This window comes from Ictidomys tridecemlineatus, chromosome 10 (assembly GCF_052094955.1).
Source record: "Ictidomys tridecemlineatus isolate mIctTri1 chromosome 10, mIctTri1.hap1, whole genome shotgun sequence".
NCBI classification, from domain to species: domain Eukaryota; kingdom Metazoa; phylum Chordata; class Mammalia; order Rodentia; family Sciuridae; genus Ictidomys; species Ictidomys tridecemlineatus.
In genome coordinates this window covers 17,400,727-17,427,914 of record NC_135486.1, presented here as the reverse complement: position 1 = coordinate 17,427,914, position 27,188 = coordinate 17,400,727, and the positions used below count along the sequence as shown (strand labels likewise).

Genomic DNA, 27,188 nt, shown 5'->3' with positions numbered 1-27,188 from the left:
AGGTCACTATTTAGATGGCTGAGGAAACTTGTACTGAAGATGTCATTTGACTTGAAGCCTGAGGAGATAGTGGCAGAAATGCCCTTTCTCTAAAGAAAGGTGCTTAAGTTATTTGTGTCCAAGGGCCCTATAAAATGAATAATAATACCACCTATTTCAAGGGCTGTTGTGATGTATACATATTTATATATGATCAAAAATCTGTTACAGCTGTAAGGAAACACATTTCAGGTTCGGAAAAAAGTTGTAAAAAATTTTATTTAGAGTGACTTTTTTTATAAAATTATTTTATAAAAGAGCCCATCAAGATATTATATAGAAAATACATACTAAGGTAATATATATACACTTCATAAAAATAGAATACATCTTGGCAATTGCTTACAGAGTCTGGTACCACCATGTACAGTGTATTGACGTTGAACATAGAAGATTAAAATGCCAATAAGACAGGTTTATTTTTTTAAAAAATTGTTTTCCTTGACAGAAAAGTTAAAAAAAAAAATTGTAAGTTACGGTAGCTAACTGAAAGACTGGATCAAAATGTTAGAGTAAAGATCCGTGCCATTGACAATCAGCTGGGGACAAAGTAAATTTTTCTATTACCATAAGTTGTTCAGATGATTTAACAAATCAATAAAAATGATATCTTTATTTTGGATGTTCTGTCCAGGTAAGCACCATTTGGAGTTAAACTCTCTGGTAGTGGTACTGTATTTGCAAAATGTGGTATTCCCCTCTCCTGCCTTAAATGAAAATAGTTGTCCTTTTATAAAGTATCAGTACTTGAAAAAAATTTTCATTATTTCATAAGATTTTATCAAAACACAGAGCAACTAGTTTATTATTCTGAAAATAGTCAAATGCTCAAAAATCGACTTAACTTTGAATTAGTTGTTTTTGTTTCATTTTGTTTTATAAACATCACTGCTATGTCCTGTTAGATATTCAGAATCATCTTTGGGAAGTAACTGCTCCAGTGTAATAAATAAAGAAAATAATAAGGGACTCCTCTAGACCTTACTAAAATATATGACCATGGTGGGAGCATCAAAATACCTCAGCAGTATCGAGGAAGGCACACGAAACAGGAGAGCACCATTTTCAAGTTGCCAAGTTTGCAACTGTTGAGGCGAAGTTGACTGTAAGGAATAAAATGTGGTTTAACTGTGTGAAGAGGTTCTGGAGAGCTTCTTAGTATGGATAGGCAGAGACGGCTATATAAACGATGAATGTGGTCTGATATTCAATGGTCCCATTGGCACTGTAGGATAAAGCTCGAACCCTCATGCGGTAGGTCTCTGGCTCTCGAAGTGGCCGGGTGGTATACACCACCCCCTTCAGGTTTTCATCCCTTAAGGCAAAGGGAACTGTCTGTTCCTCATCCACCATGAGGAAAGTTGTCCTGGGATGCATCACTCCATCCTGCGTGTATGCAACCAGCCGGATTAAATCTTGATTGGCAGCTATTCCAAATGGGAGGGAGACAAGTTTATACTCCAAGGCATATGGGCTCAAGGCACATTCCAAATCATTGGGTGGACAGTTCTTGAGGCAGAACCTAAGGACAACAAACATGGAATATACAAAGTTATCTGGTTTGGAGGCAAGAGAGCATGAGCCAGGTGACTATGACAACATTTAGGCATTAAATGCAGAAGCCAGTAAGACTGCAAGAGCAGTGAGGCTCACCCCATGCTCTGTGTTACTAAGTCATGCCCGATGGATACTTGACTCTAGACCATAATCTCTTAGCCATCTCTCTGCTCCATTAAAAGCAAGAAACGTTGGAGCTCTTGAAGGAAGCACAAATACCGTGTGTTGCATAGGGCCACTGCAATCTATGCCATCACTTTTGGCTGCCAAGGTTTCCCAGAACAGTCCCCAGCATAAAAACACCATGTAACCAACATCTAGATCTCTCCCTCTGCAAAAAGCATCTGGTGGGGCTCGTTGGCGACTGAACCAAGGTCTCATGGATCCTCTGCTACTGAGATCCCCAGCCCCAAGTGTACATCTCTTTGAAATGAAAAGTCAGTTTTGAAAACAAAAGCATCTGTACATATATTGGAAACAAATACTTCTTAAAAGGAGGAATACAAGCTATTTTTAAAATTATAACATCTATCCTAACACTGTTTGAAAGCTGAAATATGACATACTGATATTTGGCTTATTTTTCTAAAAATCCTGGCCCCAGGGGAGAACTTCCTTTGTAATTGATAATTAAAAACCATATTTTCTTTTTCCAGAGCCCACACTGACTGCTTTTTAAGTCATGATGACTTTCAAGTTGTTGCCAGAATTCGAGAGGGGGAGGAGAAAAAAAAAAGCAGAGGACTATTAAAGATATGAAATGTCTAGAAATACTATGACTAAAGAATCCATAGGTCCATAATTCTAATTTTCTCCTTTCCTATTCCCATAAGACCAATTACAAATAGTTTTTTTTTTTTTTTTTTGCTGGATTCTGAGCAAACCACACTTAACCACGGTCCAGTAAGTTGGTAGGCATGACCAAGAGTCAAACCGAGTGTGAGGCACCATCCAGAATGAACATTATCACTGTTTTCAAGCATCCTGTTACCTTGGTACCTAGTCTGGGCATAACATTTCCAAAAGAGGAGGGAGAACACAGAAGAACAGTTTATTTAGAACCCAGCAAAGACTGTCTGAAACAGCAGGAAGTGTCAGCAAGACAACAAGCATGGGCAGACTACTGACTCATCCTCGCTCATCTCCATCCTCCATTGCCCCGCGAGTCATCCTAACCACAGACAAGGTACTGCTTGGAGTGCTCTACACGCTGAGAGCACTTAGTCCTGAGGCTTCACAAATGGAAACTGGGACATTTCCAAGAAAGGCAGGCTCTATCACCTGCAAGATGCTCTCTGCAGAGGTAGAGTTCTAGATGTTGGTTGCACGGTGTTTTTGTGCTGGGGACAGTGTTCTGGGAAACCCTGGCAGCCAAAAGTGATGGCATAGGTTGCAGTGGCCGCTGAGCTCACTTCTTGCCCATTCATGTCACCCTACAACCCCCTTGAGTTTGTGGAAAGTCTATGAGTTAACATGGGCACAGACAGGGTGCAGACTGGAGACAGATGAAGGATTTTTCAGAAGCTTGTCTGGGATGAGCGGGCCAGACATACCCTGAAATAGGATGCCGCTGGTAGTTGGGTGGGCAGGGCGTGTCGATGCACTGGTAGCTTCCTCTCATGTTGAAGCACATGCGATTGGGCCCACACTGTACATTCTGTTCCAGACACTCATCCACATCTAGGCAGAGCAAAGGAAAACACAGCATCAGCAACGGGGGGTCAGAGGCAGCCCAATGAGCTGCCATTGTGGATATCTGCAATATGGTGGCCTAAGTTTCAACCATGAAATGGTAATCACGTTCCCTGGTGTAGATTTCTGAAAAACACTTCAAAAAATAATAGCCCCCTTCTCCTTTTATAGCTCTTAAGAGCTCTCTGGTGTCTTTTATATTTGAAAAATAGAGTACACTTGAGTTTTGTAAAGCAAATAATATTTTACATGCACTACAAACAAGCTAAAAAATCTAAAGCACACTTGTGGATGCTTTTGCAAAGTAAAGAACCTCTTTAAAATGTGAGGGAACTTTCTCATGTTTTGTAAGCTCAAATTGTTAAGTGGGAAGTAGGATAGTAGAAATAAAAGAAGTCAAGTTGTAAATTCTGGGGAGACTGTACAGATCTTGAGGAAAGAGACACAATAAAGAATAAAAGGTCCAGGATGAAATGAATGACCCCCAAGCTATTCAAATTTGACTAAAGGGAGCACAGTCCACCTGAGTCTATCCTCACCTGGTGGCAGAGGAGGCTCATCCCACTGTAACAGTAATACGGGGGAAATATGCAAACCATCTTTATTTTGTTTTCTGCACAGGTGTTAAGGAGAAACAATTAAAACAGAACTTAAAGAAACAGGTACCCATTGGCCAGCACCTATTTCATGATAGAAGTGCAGTCGGGACGCACCTCTTGGGAGAACTGATTTGGGTTTATTTTATTGTACTTTTTCCCTCCTGCACACAGGATATAGGTTTATTCAATCACTTAAGGAGGTGGAATGCTCCTTACAAGTGCCTACATACAGCTATCTGACTTTGACTTTGGACTTAGCCAGGCATGCTGGTGCACACCTGTAATCCCAGCAGCCTGGGGAAGCTGAGGCAGGAGGATCGCAGGTTCAATGCCAGCTTCAGCTGGCTGAACTTCGTGAGACCCTGTCTCCAAATACAAAATGAATAAGGCTGAGGATGTGGCTCAGCAGTAAAGCACCCCGGGTTCAATCCCCAGTACCAAAAAAAGAAAAAAAACTTCCCCTCAGTTTTTCTAATTAGCCTCATTTAGCCCCCAATCACTCTCCTCACTGTTCTTAAACAAAAACAAAACAAAATAAAAAACCCACTAAAACAAGAAAGGAAGGAGGTACCGTATGACTATGTAGTAATGACTCTTGTTATTATATAATTATAATGCACCAATAAAACAAAAGTTAAAAAACAAATCATACTTTTAACAGTGTAGTGATGTTTAGTTTCTATTAAATATTTAAAGAATATTATAGAAATTAAACTATGGGCTTATAATTATTATGGCTATCAGAAACAAATCCCAAAATGAGCTGAAAAATTTCACACTGATAGATTTGGAAGATATGAATGCATTTAACCAAGTGTTTCTGGATACTTTCAAAAAATAATTTTGGATGAAAATACTTAATGTCTGTCAGAACAGTACGAAGTAATTCACATTTTTGATAAATATTATGGATTAGTTTTTATAAAACAAGGACAGATGAGAACTCACTTCAAATGCAAGGCCAATATAATGTTTCTAAATTTTTAGAATTACTTATGCTAATTTTATGCACCACTAATGTATCTTTTAGTTTCTCTTCACCACTTCTTAGGCAAATCTTAATTGGTTAAGCTTTGTGTATTTTGCTTTCATTTTACAGTATGGTGATTTCCAATTTTGACAATTAATTTCCCTTTTCTTGACAGTTCTATCACTAGTATAAAAAGCCTGTCTAAATTAAAAGCTATCTTTTGTTCTTCCTAAATGCTTCATTTTCTAACTACCCCCAATGTAATTCTTTAAAGGCTTCTTCAATAGGTATCGTTGTTCTTATATTTTTTAAATCCACAAAAATATGTAACCCACTTAAATTGCAAACATTTCAACTGACACCTGTTTCTGATTTGTTCACGGTATTTTTCACTCCATAGAGCAAACAAAAGCTGAAAAACTCTTAAGTTAATGAGTGACAAGGGCAACTTAAAAAAAAAGGCCAAATTTAGGAAAGAGGAAAACTCTCTTGAATGTGTTATGTTCGAACTCTTGTCTGGCTAAGAAGTTTTGCAGTTGGTTTGGTTATTTCAAATATCCAACAGTATTTGCCCCATTTTCCCCAGCTGTCTGGTGCACATATAGGAAGTGTAGTGAATTTGTTTTAGGATCCTGAGGATCACATAATTACTCTGAGAATTAATACTATTTATCTGTACAATGGGTACAAATGATCTCCTTGATGTATCTATACTATTGACTCAAATGAAGTAACAGTTGCTCTGGAAAAACACCACCCTGTAATATAAATGTTATTCTAGTACTTTATATCTCAGTAAAATATTCTGTATGAGGTCGACTCTTAGTAATATTTAGTAACTGATGAGTGGGAGCAAAGGTTATCATTGAATTCTGGTTCCCTGTCAATCCCACAATCTTAACTGGGGACTATCAGAGTGTAAGAGGGTGGGATGGGATGGGAGCTGCTCATGGTAACTAAGTGAAGCCATTTCTCACCCTGGTCATAGTTCCAGAAACATGGGTTCCATGAGCATTTCTAGAAACTTTTTTTTTTGTTAATACCAAATAGTCACAATTTGCTTGCTACTGATAAAGTACTCTTCTGAAGAGTTTACTTGTTATTCTTCACAAAGGAATAGTTTGTATATGACAGAAATAAAATTCATATTAAGACCTACATAATATTCACTTTTGTTTACAAAATAGAGGAAGTTTCTTAGAGATTTTTAAGTCACTTAAGATCTGAAGGTAACTCCTTTTTAATCAAATATCTGTTGTAATATAATAAACACCAAAGTACAATTCTTGAACATTTGTGTAAAAAGGGAATTGCAGAGATTTTTTTTCTATTACCACTTTACTTTGTTCCCAACTCTGTTATAGAACCTGTAAGCTAGTACTTTGATTTGATTACACTGTTAAAATCTTCAAGATCTATTCATTTAAATTTAAACCTTTTGTATTTGCAGTACCATCACATAACTGTACCCATCATTAAATGGGTTATTTAATCCATTGCTCACTGATTGCTCTAAAAATTAAGTCTAATGAGCGAAAAAGTCATGCCCTACACTGCAGTAAATATGAGGTACTCGTCTCATTTTCCCCTTCCATTGTAGCTAACTATGGAAAAAGGTTTTAAAAACATAAAATGTGAACTGGCTTCAGCATTCTTGCTCCTTCAAGTAAAACCGTACCAAAAATAATTCACAACTATTTCCCTTAACTCCTTTCTTATGTTTCAACACTGCTTCTACAAGTGGGAGAAGCAATAAGTCTGACGCACGGGCATGGGGAAGGAGAATTGAGTAGGAGAATTATTCACAATACTTCTCGAATCCTGCTATGCTAGTTTTATGTGAAGTTGCAGCAGTGAGCACCCCAGCATTTCCTTACCTTGGCATGTCTTTCCATTGAGCATGAGCTGGTAACCAGGTGGGCAGATACACTGATAGCTTCCAATGGTATTTTTACACACATGCTGGCAGGTGTCTCTGTTCTGACATTCATCAATATCTGTTCAGAAAGAAAGCAGAGTGCATAACGGGTCAAACGGAAGCACAAGCTGTGATAGCCCTTGATAAATAAGTTGGTGGCATACAAGAGAAATTTCTTGGTGATTTTACACTTCTGTGTTTAAGAATGCTCAGAGCTGTTTTACATCAATATGCATTATATAAAAACATGACATACAATATACACGGTATTTTAAAATATGAAAATCTCTATTTTGTTTACAAGCATATATAAGCTGAAGCCCCAAACTGGTCAGTTTTTTATTGGTTAAATAAGTTAGACTGAAATGAGAGAGGTGACAGATTTATATATGCTCCTAAACCACTAAAGAACTAAACTCTTCACAGCATGGTAGAATTTACCTAAAAGATAATTTGTCTTGATTAAATGGAAAATGGAGTTACTAGGTTTTAATTTGTAGCTCTTTCTTTCTGTATGACCTCCAACTAACACCAATGCATAGTTTTCCCATGTACAGATATAATCAAATGGGAATGTTTTTACTTTTGTGAACTATTCATCAAACTTTTCATAAAATTGTCAAGCACAGGTGGCAAGTAGGCATGTGTGGTCACTCTACCTTCAGGAGGCCATTTAACATCAAGATCTCAGCTGGATCCTTTGCCAAGACCATCTACCCTACCTCCAAATTTGCTAGATGGTTCCTATGAAGAAAAGCAATTCATAAGCACAATAGAAAGGAGAGTGAGAATAGATGATAATGCAACAGTAATTGAGATTTGCTTTCAGTATAAGGGATGTCTAAGATTTCTTGCCCTGACTATATTTTGCTTTGACTATTATTTCAATTTTCTCATAGTCCTTGAATATGCACTAACCAGCAGAGGGCTGAGAAAATGTCATGAAATGGTAACAGGTGTGCTGTAGGGTAGAACTAAAGTCAAAGTGAAGAGTGGGAGATGATTCACAGGAAAAGGATCTGTTCGCCTTGCATATTTTACACATGCTGAAAACACAACCACAATTATTTAAATTCTGTTAATGATACATATTCAAACATTTGTCAATGTTTTCACACCATTTTAGTTATCAAAGCATTCATTTGATAACTTGTGTGAGCTCTTATTACTTTTTCCCTTTAAAATTTGCTTTAACCTAAAATTGCAAGAAAAATTTAAAATGTTGAACTCCAAGTGATTAATATAAAAACTCTCAACACAGGAAGGGTTCCCAAGCATGATATCTGCACTTAGAAGCAATCTAATGTTTATTCTTCCTTTTAAGCTTGGAATCAATTCCTTCTAAAGCTAAATTTCAGCCTAACTCTAACAAGATTCCATAGTGTTAATGTGAATCTTTGGTAACTTGTCTATCCCAGATGGTTAATTAAAGGCATTTGGTGTTTATTGTAAGTGGCTCTTGTTACACAATTACAGAGCTGTCTGAAAATTTATTAGTCCCAATGATATAAAATACCATATTTTAAGAAATTTTCCAAACTTGGTCATTGCCCCCAAATAAATTTAAATATCCAGCAATTTGACTAGTTGTGAAAGCTTACTAGATGCTTTTTCTTTTTTTTTGTACTGGGGATCAAACCCAGGGGTACTTACCACTGAGACACATCTCTAGCCCTTTTTAATATTTTATTTAGAAACAGTCTCACTAAGTTGCTTAGGACCTTGCTAATTGCTGAGGCTGGCTTTAAACTTGTGATCCTCTTACTTCAGCCTCCTGAGCCACTGGATTATAGGAATGCACCACCATACCCAGCTTTACTTTAGATTCTTAAAGACTGATCCTCACTCTGAAACAGTAGCTGCCTTGAACAGTGGAGGGCTGCCTAAGGGAGATAATTCTGATATGCCATCATATAGGTGGAAAACATAAGACTCAACAATGATGAAATTGCAGTTAGTTATGAAAGAAAGAACTCGGAGAAACTTAATGATGTGCACCTTCAGATATATTAGAAGAAATCAGCTAGATGGTGTAGAATGTGTGTGGTTTAGTTTATCTTAGCATAAACAAAGACTCTTGTTTTCTGTTCTACCGTCACTCTGTCTGAAGCTAAGGCTGAGATGGTAATATGCTATGAAAACCCTTCAGCGAGAATGACTACTAGTGTGAGTGTGTAGGGGGGTACTGGGGATGAACTCAAGGACACTTGACCACTGAGCCATATCCCCAGCCCTACTTTTTGTATTTTATTTAGAGACAGGGTCTCACTGAGATGCTTTGTTTTTGATGAGGCTGGCTTTGAACTCAAGATCCTCCTGCCTCAGCCTCCCAAACTGCTAGGATTACAGGCATGGGCCACCACACCAAGCCAGAACACAAAATGCCAGATGTTAATTCTGTCAGTAAAAGAAAAGTGAAGAAATTTAACTTATGAACAGTTGGGTTAAAACTGTAGTAAGAAAAATGGCCAATAATCAGAATGGTTTGGAGTTCACATACTTTGCATTTTGTCCAACCTGGCCAAATAATACAAAATTGCTGAGTATTAATAAATACATTAATGTTTGAAGCATAAATGGTGCTGCCCTCAGCTCTGGGAACTTAATCACAAGTTAGAATTCCATTAGAATAAGTCTTAGAAACATCATGATATCTAGACAGAAAAGCTTTGGGAAAACGTGAACCTAAAGAACAAAAGATAAAGTTTGAGTATTCAGAGGGATGGAGGGTCCAACTGAGTAGAGGTTATGAGAAGCAGGTCAACCACCTAAGGCTGACCAGGGAAGCATGTCTGAAGAGATAATGACGCAAGAACAGGGATTAGAGAAGGGGAAAGAAAATAAGTGGAAAACAAACAAAAACCAAAAAACACCTAAATTTGAAATTAGGAGGAAGAGAAATCCTTAAATGTTTATTAATATTCTGTTAAATATTTATTTTAGAGAATAAGAAAAGTGTAGAACACTTAAAAGAATTGTAAGAAAATGAGACTGGCATAATGAGTTTTGGATTTCAACAGAATTTCTTTCCTCCTTGCTTTCTTTTCCTATTTAACACATATTGGGGCTGATTTCTCTTTGCTAATTTCCCTTTGGTGCTTATCCACATGTAAACTGTGGATACTCAAAGAAAATTAAGTTAAACGAATGACAGATGGTAATGTTTCCAACTTAACTGAAAGCAAAGCCTCAATTCTTAAGTTGGAAATAACACTTCATTTTTGCAAACAAATGAAGATTATAGACTTGTGAGTTTAAATAAAGCTATCGAATGCACATATTTTAGAGCACTGGGAACAACTTAATTTTGTCCTGGTTTACATTATCTTTTCAGTGACATACAAACATACAAAATAATCTAGGGGGTCATGTGACCAACAGTCAATGGGATATTGGTTGCCATATAGAACAATTGACTGAGTAGCTAAAACGGTCACTTTTAACCCAGCCATAATCTCATTATGTGATACTACGTATACCTTATTTTTAAAAAATCACATTCTGAATACACTGACACTTACTTCCATATAGCATTACATTTAGTAAGACTTTCAGTGGTGATCAAAAAGAGAAACTACCACAATAAACCATTAGAATGTACACATGAAAATACATCATTTATTTGATGAAAGTTTGTAATAGTCTTAGGTTCCAGAGTAAATGTCTCCAAAATCTGAGTCATCCCAGAGTTGAGATTAGATGTAGTTCAACACCCCCAAATAGTGACAGGTGCTGTACACATTCTTAGACGTTGGTCAGGAAGTGAGCCCACCAAAAGGAAATGCAATATGGCTGACATTTACCTACACATGTGTCATGGCTTGCCTCAGAGCCTTCGGGGCAAGGTTTCCTAATAGTCCTTCTAGTCCTGGAGAGAGATGTCCTGCTGTTTCTATACTCTGAGTAGGAGCTGTAGAGATGGGAGTACTGTCTGTAATGCTGTTGAGGTTGATAGTTGTTTCTCACTGGGGAGAACCGTGCGAGGCTAGAGCTACTGTACTGACTGCCATAGTGTGGCAGCCTCTCCAATCCAGCGCAAGATTTCCCGTCCCCTAATAAATGTTGTCCTGGGGGACAGGAACACTTGAAGCTGCCGGGGGTGTTGGAGCACTGATGTGCACAAGGTTTAGGCACTTGCTCACATTCGTTAATGTCTGCTCATGTGCATGATACATAGAAAAGAGAAAAAAAATTACACAAGACACAGGAATAAAGAATCGGTCTGTGAAACAAACTGAAGACATTATTACCCTCCAAAGCCAGGAATGTTGGCACATCTCATCTACTGTGGGCTTTTGAGAAGGCTGTAATCACTCCTTATGAATGTAGAGAAAGACTGACTGTCCCCGAGCATTGCTTTAGTTGTACAAGTTTTATGTAAACACTCATGTTGGAGCAGGTGGCTCAGAAAACCTGATGCTAGTTCTGTGAATCCACCCTCTTTCTACTTCCAGACCTATGGACTGTTTTCAGCCTTGTGTCCTGGGCTGAAAAGAACAACTCTGATGTGGCATCAGTTTGGGCCAATATGGTATACACATTTACATGCAATGGCAAGAATCACGTTGTCACTTTAAGTCTTAGAAGAAACACTAGATTCGGCTTTCTGAGTTCAATGAGGTAGGCTCATGCTACGTTGTTGAAAATTTGTATAGCTTCCTCTGGGAACAAAGATGCAAAAGGGTGTGGAATCCCAAAATAATACAGTTTTTCATGAAATAACAGTTACTAAAAGGACTCAGTAGCAAATCTTTTCATTAAAACCTTTGCCCTCTTCTGGTTTGTTCTCCACAGAGCAGACAGGTGATCTTTTCCAAATATAAATTGCATCATGTTACTCGCCTGCTCAAGACTGTTTCCCATTGTACATTTGGAAGAAGTTTAAGGTCTGGATTAGGGCCTTTTTACTCTCTGTCTAACTAGTTCCAACAGCATCTGAGGGACATTGCCCTGCTGACCCCTCTGTCTGGAATAAGCATGCTCAGATAGACCTCTACCTGCTGCCTGCCCCTTCATTTCATTTGGTCTCTCACAGGCTGCTAGGATCCTGTTCACAACCCAAGTCACTCTTTCCCCTTGCCCTGTTTTATTTATCCTTAGAGTGCTTATCACAATCTGAAGTTGCATTACATATTTACTTTGTGATTCTTCTTTCTCCCCATGGAAGGTAAACCTGGTTTACCCTGCTTAATGTTATCTCACAACCTAGAACGTCACTCAGCACGAATGAGGTGCTCGATTTTTTTGAAATAAAAAAGGAATGAGCTTGACAGTGTCAAATCAAAGCCACAAATGGTAGAAACAAAAAGTATAAGAAAATGTGGTCTTGAATGCAGAGAAATCTGAGTTTAAACGCTAACGTAGATCTTAATTCTTTTGATGAAGGGAAGAATGAAATTATTCCCCAGTTTACAGTCATAATATTGATCACTAGTACCCCCAATTTTCCATATAATGACAAGTTTCAGATGCAGGAATATTGGCACAACTATAGACATTTACACTTTCAAATTAATAATCAAGCCAAGCATACTTGATCCAAAAGATTAAAAGAAAGGAAATGAAGACATAAACTGACCAAGTCCATAACTTTTTTTTGGTACTAGGGATTGAACCCAGGGGCACTTAACCATTGAGCCACATCCCCAGCCCTTTTCAATTTTTATTTTGAAACAGGACCTAAGTTGCTTGAGGTTGGCCTTGAACTTGTGATTCTCCTTCCTCAGACTCCCAAGTGTCTGAAATTACAGGAGAGTGACACCACACTTGGCACAGCAACCAATTTTAAAAGCATAGTACAAATCTGGAAGCTAGTTTTTAAAAGCCTACAACTATTTTTTTATTGCACTTACATATTTGTGGAATAATACAATTTGATATGTTTGTAATCAAGAAATGATCTTTTAGAGTAGTTGGTTACCGTCTTAGAGATACTTTCTATTATCTCCTTACTTTATATTTGATTATAACTATCATGTGCAGTTGGGAGAATTGAACAAGATACTTTTAGCACAAGGAATGGCACCTAGTAAATACTACATGTTTGGTAGATAAAATAATAATTACCAATTCATTTAAATTGTGCATTAAATTTAAACTTTTCCTTCATACTGTATGATGCTCAAAATGCATCCATTTATGTGTATAGAGAAATAATGAAATACTCCTAATAATTAGGTTGTCTTGGCAATTATATCAGAACCTCATTTTGACATGTGTGGTGTTCATATATTCACCCTAAGTGAATTTTGATCACTGAAATGTCAACATAAATTGAACTCACTATGAAGTCTCTGAAGAAGTGTCCAAATTATCTCATGAACTACTTAGACCAACTTATATACCATCTAGGTATAACAAGAGGGGAACACGTGAGGACAGAATGATCCTAAGCAGTTGGTCACTGTATCAGTAGCTTTATTAATCAATGAGTTTCCATTAACTTACCCATACAAGGTCTTCCAACTCCTTGCAATCGATAGCCTCTTGGACACACACATCGGTAGCTGCCTCTCGTATTCTCACATATTTGGTTATATCTGCACTGATGGGTCCCATCTTTACATTCATCAATGTCTACAAACATGGAGGTAATAAAAAGTAATAACACTTCCTCTCTCAAAATCCAGCATCATTAAATTTGTAGAATTGCTCGAAGTTGTATCTTACCACAAGGTTAAGACCATATCAACATATGACTCAGAAAACCTGGGTTTAAGTCCCAGCTCTGCCTGTTACTACCTGGCCCTGATCTCTGGTAGGGAAGGAGTTTTATTCTCACCTTTGTTTTTTTCTTTTGCTCCTTTTCTGACCATTTTATTTATACTAGTGATTAGCATTTGTGCAGACTTCTGGCAACAGTACTACATCTCCAGATGCTAGCTAGACATCTTCATTTCCATGTCTTATCAGTAAATACAGCATGCCCCCTGTGTCTTAACCTTACTTCCTTATTTATGATAGCAACACTCCTGTGTTCCTACTCATCAGGGCTCTAGTATCAGACTCAGTTTTAATTATTCTTTCAGTTGCCAAGGTTGGGTAATTCCATTTCTTTCCATCAAAACCAGACTTCCATTCTCACTGAGCTAGATTTTTGCTATAGCTTCTTAAATAGATTTCTGACTTTTCAGCTCATCTCATTCCTCATTATCTTAGACACACTTAAAGGGTCATTATTTCTAAAAATAATCACAGCTGCATGGAACTGTACATGATACTGAGTTCTCTGCTACTATCATTGTTCTGAATCAAAACGAAGACATGTTGTAACTTTACTAGAGAATATTTCAGAATGGATTCTTTCTTAGGAAAACTACTATTTTTACAATGAGAAACTTGAAATTTCTCTGACTGTAAGACTTGTGCAAGGACAGATAGCTGTCTTGAACATTTTAACATGTCTAGCATTTTAATGGTCTATCCTTATGCCCAGATATTTCCCCTTGTACAGGTTTTCTTGCTTTCTTTTCCCTATCAACTCTATCAATTATTATGTCATTGAAGTCTACATTTAAATGTATCACTTCCATGACACCTTTGATGGTTATTCCTATTAGATATTGTCACTCTTCTGGGCATTTGTATGCCCTTTTTATGTTGTCTTAAATTGTGTATCTGTTCCCCTGTTTTTGGTGGAGGGAGTAGGTCAATTTAACCCCATAGACAGTTTATTTTTATAAATCCTGTAGTTTCTACCTCTGCTAACTTGGGTAGGCTGCTATAGAATAGGAATACAAAGAGCAAACTTAGGGAAAATATAATTTATTTTCTTGTCATTGATTTGACATCTGGTAACTCAGTAGTCCAATACTGATTAGACACACAGAATAAACTTCAAGCAAAATATAATTATTTTACAACTAAATATTCTTAAATGTCAAATCAATGACCAGACAATAAATTATATTTTGAAGTTTCAATAAATCTCTATAAATGTAATTTTTTCTTAACCCTACTATGAAGTTCTAAATATGTATGCTAAATTTCATATTAGAAATATGAGATAATATAAATTCATGGAGACATTAAGAAATTTATATTAACCCAATGTGTAATTGGAGGAGCACACAATGGTCATTAGTCTGCATTTCCTGGTGTAGCCATGACATTGGGACCTCAGAGCTCAATCAATCTAGAAGTGAGAAGTTACTGAAAAAAGACTTCTTTGGTAGCTTGAATCGACTTTCCTCATTAATTTTTAGAAGGGATCTCTTATTTGAACTATTGTTGTTTTTACGGATTTTGGTCATCAAAATATCCAGATACTCACCAATGCAGGTTCCATTTTCCGCCTTGGTCATTCCATTTGGACAAAGGTCAATGCATTTGTAGCTACCTCGAGTGTTCTTACAATGCTGATCTGGTCTGCATACATTCTGTCTGCACTCGTTCACATCTTGATACAAGAACAAAGGCAACACAGATTGAGAAAATTATTTCTGTTATGTTTCCAGAGAAACCATTTCTTTGGGTTCTAAGGATATTATGAACACACACAATTGTCCTTTGCATTGTGTAAACTTAAACTGCTTAAATCCAACAAAGTATGTAACACATTGTAAAACAGAATGAGAATAATAGACAAAGTATTGCTTCCCAGAGCTGGTAGCCATACCAACTACTTTCTCTTCCTGGAAAAATATTTATATATATAATATTCACTGAAAAATGTTTATGTACATGTTATACTTTTACAAAAAACTCAGTAGGGGAAATGTTAAATGGTTATGTAATTAGGAAATTAAAGATGTAAAAGGGCATTTGACTTCACTTTTTTTTTTTTTTTTTTTGCATGGATTGCATGCTTGGTATCTTACATGTGAATCAGTGCCTAGATATAACATATGCATTTAGATCAGAATTAAGACGTTACAGAGCTATCAGTGCTTTGAATTCAAAGCCCTTTTCTTACCCAAGCATTTTCTGCCTTTGAGCTGATACCCAGAGTCACATCCACAGTGGAAACTTCCTATGACATTGTAACAGCGCTGGTGACAGGGACTGGATTCTTGACATTCATTAATATCTGTTAAACAAAATCTTCATGCTGTTAGGAAACCTGAGTTAATTATCCCAAATGTTTAACATTTTAAAGTCTTCTCTAAAATGAATCTAATACATATGCTGTGGAATGCTCTGCTAAATAACTGCTACAATTAACTGCTGGAGAGGGGATCTCTCGTTGACACTCCTTAAAGGTGGATACAGAACAATGTTGATGAAACAATTCTCCACCTTACGTGTTTTGCCATATGGCTTCCATTCCTGTTTCTTGGAAGCTTTAGCCTGCAATGCTGCTGACAGACTTGGGAGAAGCCAGGGAAAAACGAGCAATGAGGTTTCTTGCAGTTGACTTTGTCCCCATTCTTGATGCTCATAGTCTAACACAGATCTTTATCACCTGTGTTGGACTGATCACAGCAACATCTTTCCTTCTCTTCCATCATTGCCAAATTCTTCCCCAAACCACCTGGCTCTTAGTGAAGCATGGAGTGCAGGTGTGAAATCTCCAAACTCTTGAGCATTGGCCTGTGCTTTGTACGGTCTCTCCTCCCCTCAAGTCCCAGAGGAAGGGAGACTATGCCCATTCAAAAAGTGTTCCTGCATATGGACCATCAATCATTCCTTCCTTTTCATCATTCTCACAGACCCATAGACACAATCAAATCTCTTCCATCTCTGGGATCATGTGATCTCAAACACCTGTACCTTCTCTATTGTTCGATTTGAAAGCTTTCCAAAGAATAATCATTATTTAGGCTCTTCCTGTCCACGTTTCACATTCCAAAACTCGAGATTACTGAGTGGCTCTTAGTTTGTATGTTTGCTAATTGGGACCTGTTAATTTAACCTCTTAAAAGGCACAGAGTTAACTTACGTAAGTGTGTCAACATGATCAGATACTTTTAAAACATTTCTCAGTTTAGTTTTTTCCTTTTTTCCCCTCTTGCTTGGCCTCCTTGCCTTCCAAAGGCAACCAACATTAACAATTTGTTATGAATAACACCACCTCTCTTCCACGAGCATATATCTCTACCTAAATATATAAACCCATTCCCCTTTTCTTCAGTTACTTGTTTCCAGTTACATGATCTTTTCTAAAAATTATACCCTCTTTTCTACACCTGGGGTTTCTCATGCCTATATAATGATTCATGGTGTAGATGGATCATACTTTATTCTTTCTACTAGTGATAGACTTTCAGTTTGGGATTTTTTTTTTTTTTTTGGCCTCTGAAAAATCCTGGTAACAGCTTTATTCATAAAGTGCCCCAAACTATGATGCAATCAAGATGTCCTTCAGGAGGTGAATGCATAAATAAACCATGGTCCATTCATAAAATGGTACATTAATCAGTGCTGAAAGAAATGTGCTTTCAAGACAAGAAAAGATGTTACTTAGTGACAGAAGCCTTTGTGAAAAGGCTACATTTGAGTAACATTCTAGAGAAAGTAAAACTATGAAGACAATAAAAATATCAGTAATTCCCAGGGGTTGGAGGGAGGCTGGGAATGGATTTTTAGGGCAGTAAAACTACTGTGTATGACACTATAATGTTAGATATGTCATTACAAATTTGTGCAAACCCATTGAGTGTACAATACCAAGTGTGAACTCTAAAGTCAACTGCAGGCTCTAGATGATATGTTTGTGTATGTTCAATTACAAGAAACGTACCATTGTTGGTTGGATGCTTATAGTGGGAGAGAGGCCATCGGGCATATGCAAACCCTGTACTTTCTGCTTAAATTTGCTTTGAAATTAAAACTTCTATGAAAAAATAAAGTCTATATAAAACTATACTTCCATAAATATTCTGGTCTGCATTTAGTCTTACACAATGGAGTTTTGCAAACCAAGATTCTATTAGAGTGTGTTGTACATGGTAACAAGCAGATGTTATTTCAAAACCACTGAGCTACAAACATGTAAAATAGCCATGGAACACTGCATCTAAATAAGAGCTTTTCAAGAAGCTCAACTTGCAAAACATGTATAGTGTGGTGCTGGTTTAAGTTCTCCAGAGGGACTAGAGTCTCCCCTGCTTGATGACTCTTCATCATCTTCCCTGGAGTTTCCTAACAGAGTTTGAAGGATGCAAACAGGGGTCTAATTCTTACTAGCACGAAGATTAAAAAAAAGCAGCCATTTTTATACCTTGACAACTCAGCCCATCCGTGGTTCTTCGAAAGCCAGTTCCACAGTGTACCACACAGCGATAGGATCCAATGGTGTTGTCGCAGTCCTGACCAGCTTGGCAGGCGTGTCCACCCAGGGCGCACTCATCGATATCTACAATGGAGGGATTCATTCAACGGAGGTGAGTTAAAGAAAACTTGACCCAAGAACCAGCTGTGAAATGGGGATAAAGAAAGCAATGAACACAAAGAGCACTTGAGAAACAGAAAAGGGTAAGAAGACGACATCTTTTGGCTGAGTCATTTCAGGAGGTTAAATAGCTGTCAAGCCCAAAGCACGGCTGGTGTGAAATCTAACTGATCCAAAATCTAATTGATACCAGTAAGGTCACTTATAAATCAGGTGGCTTTAAAATTTTTCCTTTGCCTTTCTGAGATCCAGAGTCACTCGGGCACCCATGCTTTAGCATGCCCTCAGGAAGGTGCCTCAGCATAACCCTCTTTCTCAACCCAATGAAGACCTTTCTGTTTATCGCCAAGCTCTAGGCAGCGGTAGGAGGAGAGGAGTGGTCCACATGCTCTTCCTATGGCAAAGATTCCTTGCCCGCGGCTTCAGTGCATCTCTGTGAATACCTTGACAAGTTCTTCCGTCCGCCGCGATGGTGAGGCCTTTGGGGCAAGAGCAGTAGTAGGTTCCCATGGCATTGTGGCAGGCATGGGAGCAGGGGTTCCCTGCTGTACACTCATCTTCGTCTGAAAGAAGAAGAAATACAACCCCATCAGCATGCAGACCTCTGATTTTTTAGGAGCGACAGCAGTCAGTGAAAACAGTTGCTTGCAGAAGTCAATGCTTGGAGTGCCACAAAATGGAATTATGGAACAAAAATGAGTTTGAGGTCTACAAATGAGCTCCGGTAGTGAATATTTTACTTTCAAACAACAGTGATGTTACCTAAAACGTATTTACCATTTACTACGATCTAATTTTTTTTTTAAAACCAGGTTTCACTTATTCTTCAGAGCATTTCTAGGAGAATGCTATTCTCATTTTGCATGACAAAACTGAAGGACAAACAGGTTATAGTGTTATATTGTGGAACTGGAATGTCCCCCAAAGGCTCATGTGTTAAAAGGCTTTGTCCTCAATGCAGCAATGTTCACAGATGGTGTTTGGGGAAGTGATTGGATCATGAGAACTCTACACTCATCGGTGGATTAATCCATTGATGGGGGATTCACAATTTGGTGGCATTATTGGAAGATGGTGGAAACGTTAGGAGGGGGGAATATCCTATTCCTGGTTCATCTCTGTCTCTTCCCCTCCCTTCTCTCTGCTTCCCAGTCACCAGAACTGCTATGCTCCTCCATGCCCTCCCAGCCATGATATTTTGCCCAGAAACAATAGCTGGGAACTTCTGAAATTGTGAAGAAAAATAAATCTCTACTCATTTAAATTGATTTTCTTAGGCAACTTGCCTGAGGTCATTATTGGCAGAGCTGAAATTTGGGCAGTTTGAAGACCACCCTTTCACTGTTAGACTGGATTACATTGCCCATAAGTGGAAGAAAATAACTGAGTATACAAATTTGAGCTCCTTAGTCATTTACAGAGCTATTCATTTTTCTGAGACTCTCTTGTACTGGACTTGGTAGGATGAAGTCAGTGGTTATTCAAAGGTCCACAATCCTCCGGTATAGCACCACCTAGCAGTTCTAGGGTTTGGTGATGTCATGTTGGATCATTCCATCGTGCACCCATGGCAATCAAGCCGCTAGGTGAAGTTTAGTGCTCTTTGCTCTCTCCACTTCTGTACTTGGTCACTTACTAGCCCTGACACAGTTGATTGTCACCAACCTGACAAAGCATGGGATTTATAAAAAAAAAAAAAAAAATTCAGATCTAGTCTGAAGCTAAGTGATTCTAATTCTCTACATCTCAACTTCTTCACCTGTCAAATGGGACATTTATAGAACTGTTGTGATGATCAAATCCTAGAAAAATGGCAGATGATGTCCACTAAAGGATACGTATTAGTGACAATTTTATAAAATTAAAAATGCTTTATTTATTCCTACACTTACCAGCACAAAAAGGTCCAACTGAGTCTAAGGCGAATCCAGAAGGGCACTGGTTACTGCGATCTCCTATGAAAGAGGAGAGCAAAGTTAACCAGGTTATTATACAGTAGCACCCATTTCCTTTCCAGTACAGTCTCCCCTGGGAGATATGGCAACACTCGAACACATGACACAAATGCAACAGGTGGAAACAAGCAAGAATGGAAAACTCGCCTTGTTTCCCAACCAAGAACTAAATGAATCACTGTGCAGAGACTGGTGGTGAGTGGCTGCCGGAAACAGATTTTCTGTTTAGGTTGTTCATATCGGTCAAAAGAAAATGAAATGAAATTACTTTATCTCAATCTTTTTATTTATCATAACTGTGTACGCTATGCACAGCCCAGGCAAAGTGCCGTCTTCTAGTCATCACTACTCTGCTGCGTTTAGGAAGGAGGAAAGCTTGCTGTTTTCAAGCAACTTAAAGTAATCTGCACCAAGCCGGGAGTGGTGGCACACACCTATAATCGCAGAGGCAGAAGGACTGCAAGTTGAAAGCAAGCCTCAACAATTTAGGGAGGCTCTAAGCAACACAGTGAGACCCTGTCTCTAATAAAATACAAAAATAGGGTTAGAGATGTGGCTCAGTGGTCGAGAGTCGATTGCCCTTAAGTTCAATCCCTGGTAACCCCCGCCCAAAGAAAAATCTGTCAGTGGAAAGAAGAACCTCACGAAGGAGCCCTCTCCTTTTGTGGATCTTTCGGGTGAAAACACTCAGTATGTGATGTTGTCCTTTCCTGTGGAGTTGAAGCAAGGGAAACGAGAATACTGTTCTAGAACAGACTTAAATTAGACATCAAGAGGAACAAGTAATAAGGAATCTCTTTCCTAAGAGGATGCAACTCCTCCCGAGTGTTCCCAGGGAGTGGGAATAGGATGGATGGAAAAGAAATGTCTAGAGCATGTGCTAAGTGACCATTGAGTGATTCACTGCTTTCTTTTAAACCTCATAGTTCCCCTAGGGTCACGGTGCCCAATTTTCAGATGAAGAATTTGAGACTGAGGTCATATAAATTGCCTGAGATCAAAGAGCTAATAATGTACGGGAGCTGGACTTAGATGAATGTGCGACTTTCCACCACTGAATCAGGTGGTGGTTATAATTTATGTCCCACTCATTTGTTTATTCACACATTCTTTAATCCAACTAGTATGCTGTGTAGGGGACATAATTATAGAAAATAACATATCGTATAAACCTAGTAAGTTATTACCAGATAGTAACTTTAGATTTTTGGTCTCAACTGGGACAGACCATCTTTCATTTGGGAAGTTTTCTTTTATGAGATACTTTGGTTGTCATGACAATAAAAGGATATTAAAATTCTGTGACTAGGAAGACCCTCGGCTGGTTTTACAATACTGAAATGTGTGGGATAGTATGGCAAGATTGTTAGGAAAATGAGAAGGCTGTAATTGTCTAAGCTTTGAACATGTGTCCCATATACTAAACATTTTTTCATGTGATTTAAATCTTTAATGTATTTTCCAGGAATGCAATTGTCACAGAAATTGATGTCTGATTATACTTTGTTTCATTAAAAATGTTACCAAGTGGCTTAAGGCCATCTCTATAATCCCCTGAAAAAACTCTCAATCACAGTAGGATTGTACATATATAGGTTCAGGCATATGACTACTTCTTTGTCCAAAGATTTTCATATTAAAATATGTACTAACTATGGATTATTTTCCTCTTGTTTCTTTTTATATTGTTAAATATGTTGTCTTGAATTACATTAGTTGTTTATATTATAAAAATGTATAATAGTAAAAACTTCAAAAGGTATAGAAAAATTCTCTATAATCTGGTTACTTTGAAACAAACTACATTTGTAGGCATTCTGTGGTTTTTCTTTTCAGTAATTTTAATAAATACATATTTAAATTACACTAGGAGCTTGGAGTGTGGCTTAGTAGCAAATCTCTTGCATGGATCCCTGGGTTCAATCCCCAATACAACAAAATATTTTAAAAAATAAAAATTAGAGAGATTTGTAATTGCTTAGCTTTACTAATAAAAAATAGTTCCCTTAGTTCCACTCCTTATAAAAATTGGTAAGAAAGAGATGATAACCTTTATACTGGCTGAAAAACAGGTTTTCTTATAATCATTCACCTGTAGGCAGTCTAGGTCTGGATCATACTATTCCCTGATTTTCAATTAAGTCACAAATATTTTTCTTTTCACTTGTTTACTCCATGTTGCCCAACAAATGAATTAATTTTTCTTAAAAATTATTTCAAATGATTATTAAGGAAGTTATCCTACATCTATGCCATAACTTGCATATTTATAGTCTACTTCCAGGATGTTTATTGATTATTTTTCTATTACAAATAATAACAGATGAAACTTCCTAAGCATTCACCTTTGACAATTTTTGTATTTTTTTCTTAGCACACAGTCCTAGAATGAGTTTTCTGATTAAGTCACCAAGAATGCAAGCTCGCCCCCTGGTGGTCACTCAAAAACAAATTGCAGGTGCACAATTCTTGAAATTCAAAGGAACATTGTCAGCAAGGAATGGCTTACATATGGGGGTAATTCAGAGACTCTCATTATTCAAGCATGTAAGAGGCCTTAAAATGCCCAGACCACCCAATGAGACCCTTAAAGATGCACAAAGGCCTCCATTCAGTCACAGCTTAGATAATGCAAGACAGCATACATGACTTTCTAAAAATCATTTTAATTCCTCTGGTCCCAGCTGGCATAAATTCTTTTATAACCAACATCTTTGCCAAGTTATATTTATATGGTATACTGAAAATAGTAGAAAAAGAAGTTAGATTAGAAACTCTGGCATAATTGAAAAAATATAACCCTCCCTTTCAGTGGCTCTTCTCTTGTCCAAATGGCCTACACATGTACCCAAGAGTAAAATGAGAGATCAGTGCTGCTGTGGGTTGTGTTGTGAAGTTGTGGGGCCATAGGTGTTAGTGGCCATGCTACTCACAAATCTGATTATCTGAAAAAAAATGTGAACTCATATTTTCCAATGATGATGATCTCAAAACTTGACGAAGCAGTTCTGATAGATGGTCACGGGGACAACTGATAAAAGCAAGAGTAACTTGTAAAGATGAATTTTGCTTTTTCTGTTATTTGATTTTTTTTTCTTGCACTGTTATTTAAAATCTACTTGGCTGTGTTTTAGGAAAGTCAGCCCAAAGCAAAGCACACACAAGGTCAATATGAATGCTTTTAAGTGTACTCACGAAGCCTTGGTGCAAAGCTAAAGTTACGCAAACACTTCGTGTCTATAACTTAACTGCACACAAGCGCCTCAAGACCCCACAGGACATGGAACACTAATTGCTGTTGGGGCTTTTATGACTGAAAATGAAATCTTGGGGTATAAATGCATCAAAAAACCACCTATCAGAGAGTAGGGCTTGGAAAATGGAAAGCAGTTCAAAAATTGTCAGCTCCAGGAACAAGAAATGACAGTCGAAATTCTGATTATTGCTATAGAGTTTCTAAAACCTGCTTTTAATATATGGAAACTTTTTTGAATGGTGTTTTAGGTTTAGATGTTTTAGGAATTTTAGAAGTTCCTAGACTAATAAAAGGTTGAGAACAATAACCAATGGACTTTATTCCTACATCTTCACTAAGCAGTATGAAGGAGCACATTAGTAAACTGTATGCACTAGAATTTCAGTGGATTGGCTATACCACAGGTTTTACCTCCAACAAAACAGATAACACACATGAAAAGCCTGATATCACCATGTAAGGTCAAAGCCTTCACATCTTCATTTTTAATGGCATCGATATAATTAGGACTAGGTGACATGGAGATATGGACTTTCCTTTAATCAAATTACCTTTGGAAATTGAAGCCTGAATCTTGAAACCCAATGTTTCTTCTAAGTGGTTATAGTCAGATTCCACAGACGATGCATGAAGGGTTTCTACCAAGAAAGGCATTCTTCCCTGTGCTTGATCATAGAAAACGGTGTGGTTCCACATATAGGGGACACTGATGCCATCGAGGGTGAAGAGCCGTGTTGAATAGGCATAGAGCTGCCCAGGGCCTGTCTGAATGTAATCCTCTGTGTAATCCTAAGGAGAATAATTTGAATTTGAAGATAAATATGGCTCACAATATATTTTTTTCTTTAATGGATGCTACACACTAATTTTTATGCAACAATTAACTATTATCTTTGCCTGAAGAAAATTAAACAAATGGCTTAAACCAACATAGGAGTGATCTTGATCCTGATAAGCAGGGTAATAAAAACTGAATTTCTAAGGCTTGTCTACGATTTTAAACAGAGACCAGATAATCATTTATAACCGCAGTGGTTTACACGTTTACTCTCCAAAGTGAATAAGAGAAAGGACACAAGTTCTCTGCTCTCCCTATAGGTACGGACCCAGACTCTAACAAACAGTGGAGAAAATCTGTCATTTACCTTCACGTTGACTTCTGCAGGTGACTGAAGTTGCAGGACATAGCCACTCACCACGATGTCCAGAAGCAAAGCACCATCGGAATCCAAGCCCCGGGCAATATGAGTCATCCGCAAGATTTCTCCTGGGAATTACAATGCATCCATTCTTACAGCAAAACACATATGGCTCGTGTAAGCACAGAGCAGATTTACCCAACAGAACAGTTCAGCTATGTTGCTGGGGTTCAAACTTGAGTCAACAAAGAGAATAAACTTGGCACTTGGCTTCCCAATTGAAAATTCAGATTTCCTGAGTGGAGTTTCTCCTAAAAATTTCTATGTAGCAAAAATAAAGCATAATGATTATGGGAAGCATAATTCTCCACTTAAAGCTCATGGGCAATAGCAAAGCACTTGTATAAAATGGACCGGCAGCTTCACCAGGCTGAAAGGCAAAGACCACAAGTCTGGTGTAGGGCTTCTTTCCAGTACTTCAGAGAGTAGGAAGATGGTATCTTAATAAGCAGATGGCCACGGAAAGACCCACTTGTCTTTTGGGATGATTAAATGCTGATTGAAGAGAGACCATCCTCCCCCTTCCCTCTTAAAGGTCATTGTTACTGAGGCTGACCAACCTTGGAGAGGCTGTATAAAAATTACAATACTGTTTGAGAACCCCTCGCCTCTTATAGATTTCATGCTAATATTTATTCACACAAAATACAAAATTGCATTTATATTATTTGATGAGATTGCATCAAAAACTTAATGACTGTGGAAACATGCATTTTTCCTAACCACCAATCTTTATGGCCATCATTTTTTATAGTAATGGATTACTGAGTTCAGTTGACACTAACCAGTTGCAAATTCCACTTGGGTTTCTCTTTTGAAGATTGCGTTGGTGAGGGTAAAGCCATTGACTGCTTCTCCTATTTCCTTTGCTGTTGTCCAATAAATGGGATTTAGAATAGAAACTATCTTTCTCATTGCTGGACCTAAAGAAAAAAGATAAAGCAAAATATTTACTGTTAATTATTATTATTTTCATAGTAGGTTATTCATAAGGATGAATACTAAACAAGGCTGAATAACAAAAAACATGTCCAGTACTTCACCATTGAAATAGGGTTTTAAAAGCCCTCTATTATGCTATTGATTTAGTGGTAGCAAAATCCAGAAATTATATAAATATCTTAGAATAGTTTTAATTTCATTGCTAGAGATGATGAGCATTTTTTTGTATATTTGTTGGTTGATTGTGTATCCTCTTCTGAGAAGTGTCTGTTCAGGTCCTTGGCCCATTTATTGATTGGATTATTATTTTTTTGGTGCTTATCTTATTGAGCTCTTTATATATCCTAGAGATTAGCGCTCTATCTGATGTGTGAGGGGTAAAAATTTGTTCCCAGGATGTAGGCTCTGCATTCATCTCACAGATTGTTTCTTTTGCTGAGGAAAAAAACGTTTTAGTTTGAATTCATCCATTTGTTGATTCTTGGTTTTAATTCTTCTGCTATAGGCATCTTATTATACCATCTCACTCCAGTAATAATGGCAGCCATTATGAAGACAAACAAGTGCTGGTGAGGATGTGGGGAAAAAGGTACACTTATACACTGCTGGTGGGACTGCAAATTGGTGCAGCCAATTTGGAAAGCAGTATGGAGATTCCTTGAAAAGCTGGGAACGGAACCACCATTTGACCCAGCTATTCCTCTTGGACTATACCACAAGGACCTAAAAACAGCGTACTTCAGGGTCACAGCCACATCAATGTTTAGCTATTGTGAATTCTGCTACTATAAACTGTGGAGCCAACCTAGATGTCCTTCAGTGGATGAATGGATAAAAAAAATGTGGCATTTATACATAATGGAGTATGACTCAGCACTAAAAAATATCATGGCATTTGCAGGGAAATGGATGGCATTAGAGCAGATTATGCTAAGTGAAGTTAGCCAATCCCCCCCAAAAACAAATGTCCTCTCTAAGGGGGGGTGACTTAAAATGGGGTAGGGAGGAAGAACATGGGAAGAGGGGTGGGAGGGAGAAGGGGAATTGCATGGATGGTGGAAGGAGATCCTCAGTGTTGTACAAAATACATGTATGAAGATGTGAATTTGGTGTCAACATATCTTGTATACAGAGATAATACGCTTTTATACCACAATTTATCATTAAGAATTGTAATGCAAAAAATGAGCTCAAAAAATTTTTTTACAGAAACAGTTAAGAGAAAAAATGTGAATAAAGCAATGAAAAATTAAAAAAAAAATAAAACTGATAAAGAAGTATATGAAAGACTTACCAAGACTACGGGGCACATTGGTAATTGTGGCTTGTATTATTCTAGTATTAGATTTGGGGCTGTCAGTTATTGTGGCATTAAGAAAAGCAATTCCAAATTCAACATCATTAATATTTCCAATAACACTTCCTCTGGCGCGCTGGGGCCCACCTAATGGGGGAATTAAAAACATTCCTGGATTAAGGAAGCAATTTCACAAACATGACATGGGAGGAAAGAAAGCCAATGCTCAGAGATGCTACAAATTTTCTCTCAAACTTCAAAGAGGTCATATGACATCTGAATTCAAAAGTGGAATGAATAAGCTTTAAAACATCTACTTGGGCTGGGACTGTGGCTCAGTGGCAGAGTGCTTGCCTCACATGTGTGAGGCACTGAGTTCAATCCTCAGCACCACAAAAATGAATAAAGTCTATTAAAAAATTCTTTTTTCAC

The 27,188-nt window shown here is 37.7% G+C and overlaps 1 protein-coding gene across 2 annotated transcripts in view; it reads right to left on the bottom strand.

Moving 5' to 3' along the window:
• Positions 1 to 240: 240 nt before the first annotated feature.
• The window catches only part of Hmcn1 (hemicentin 1), a 376,766-nt gene continuing 349,818 nt past the window's right edge, over positions 241 to 27,188 (bottom strand). The window contains exons 94-107 of one of the 2 annotated variants that reach the window (XM_040277215.2): positions 26,754 to 26,903; positions 25,303 to 25,440; positions 24,464 to 24,585; positions 23,870 to 24,107; positions 20,000 to 20,062; positions 18,551 to 18,670; positions 17,937 to 18,071; positions 15,690 to 15,803; positions 15,048 to 15,173; positions 13,223 to 13,351; positions 10,579 to 10,929; positions 6,735 to 6,854; positions 3,150 to 3,276; positions 241 to 1,561 (exon numbers count right to left, since the gene is read on the bottom strand). In XM_040277215.2, the coding sequence (XP_040133149.2) occupies positions 1,195 to 1,561; positions 3,150 to 3,276; positions 6,735 to 6,854; positions 10,579 to 10,929; positions 13,223 to 13,351; positions 15,048 to 15,173; positions 15,690 to 15,803; positions 17,937 to 18,071; positions 18,551 to 18,670; positions 20,000 to 20,062; positions 23,870 to 24,107; positions 24,464 to 24,585; positions 25,303 to 25,440; positions 26,754 to 26,903 (2,300 nt within the window). In that variant the 3' untranslated portion in view covers positions 241 to 1,194. The remainder of the gene's footprint in view (positions 1,562 to 3,149; positions 3,277 to 6,734; positions 6,855 to 10,578; positions 10,930 to 13,222; positions 13,352 to 15,047; positions 15,174 to 15,689; positions 15,804 to 17,936; positions 18,072 to 18,550; positions 18,671 to 19,999; positions 20,063 to 23,869; positions 24,108 to 24,463; positions 24,586 to 25,302; positions 25,441 to 26,753; positions 26,904 to 27,188) is intronic. The other variant, XM_078022483.1, reaches the window with a different exon arrangement.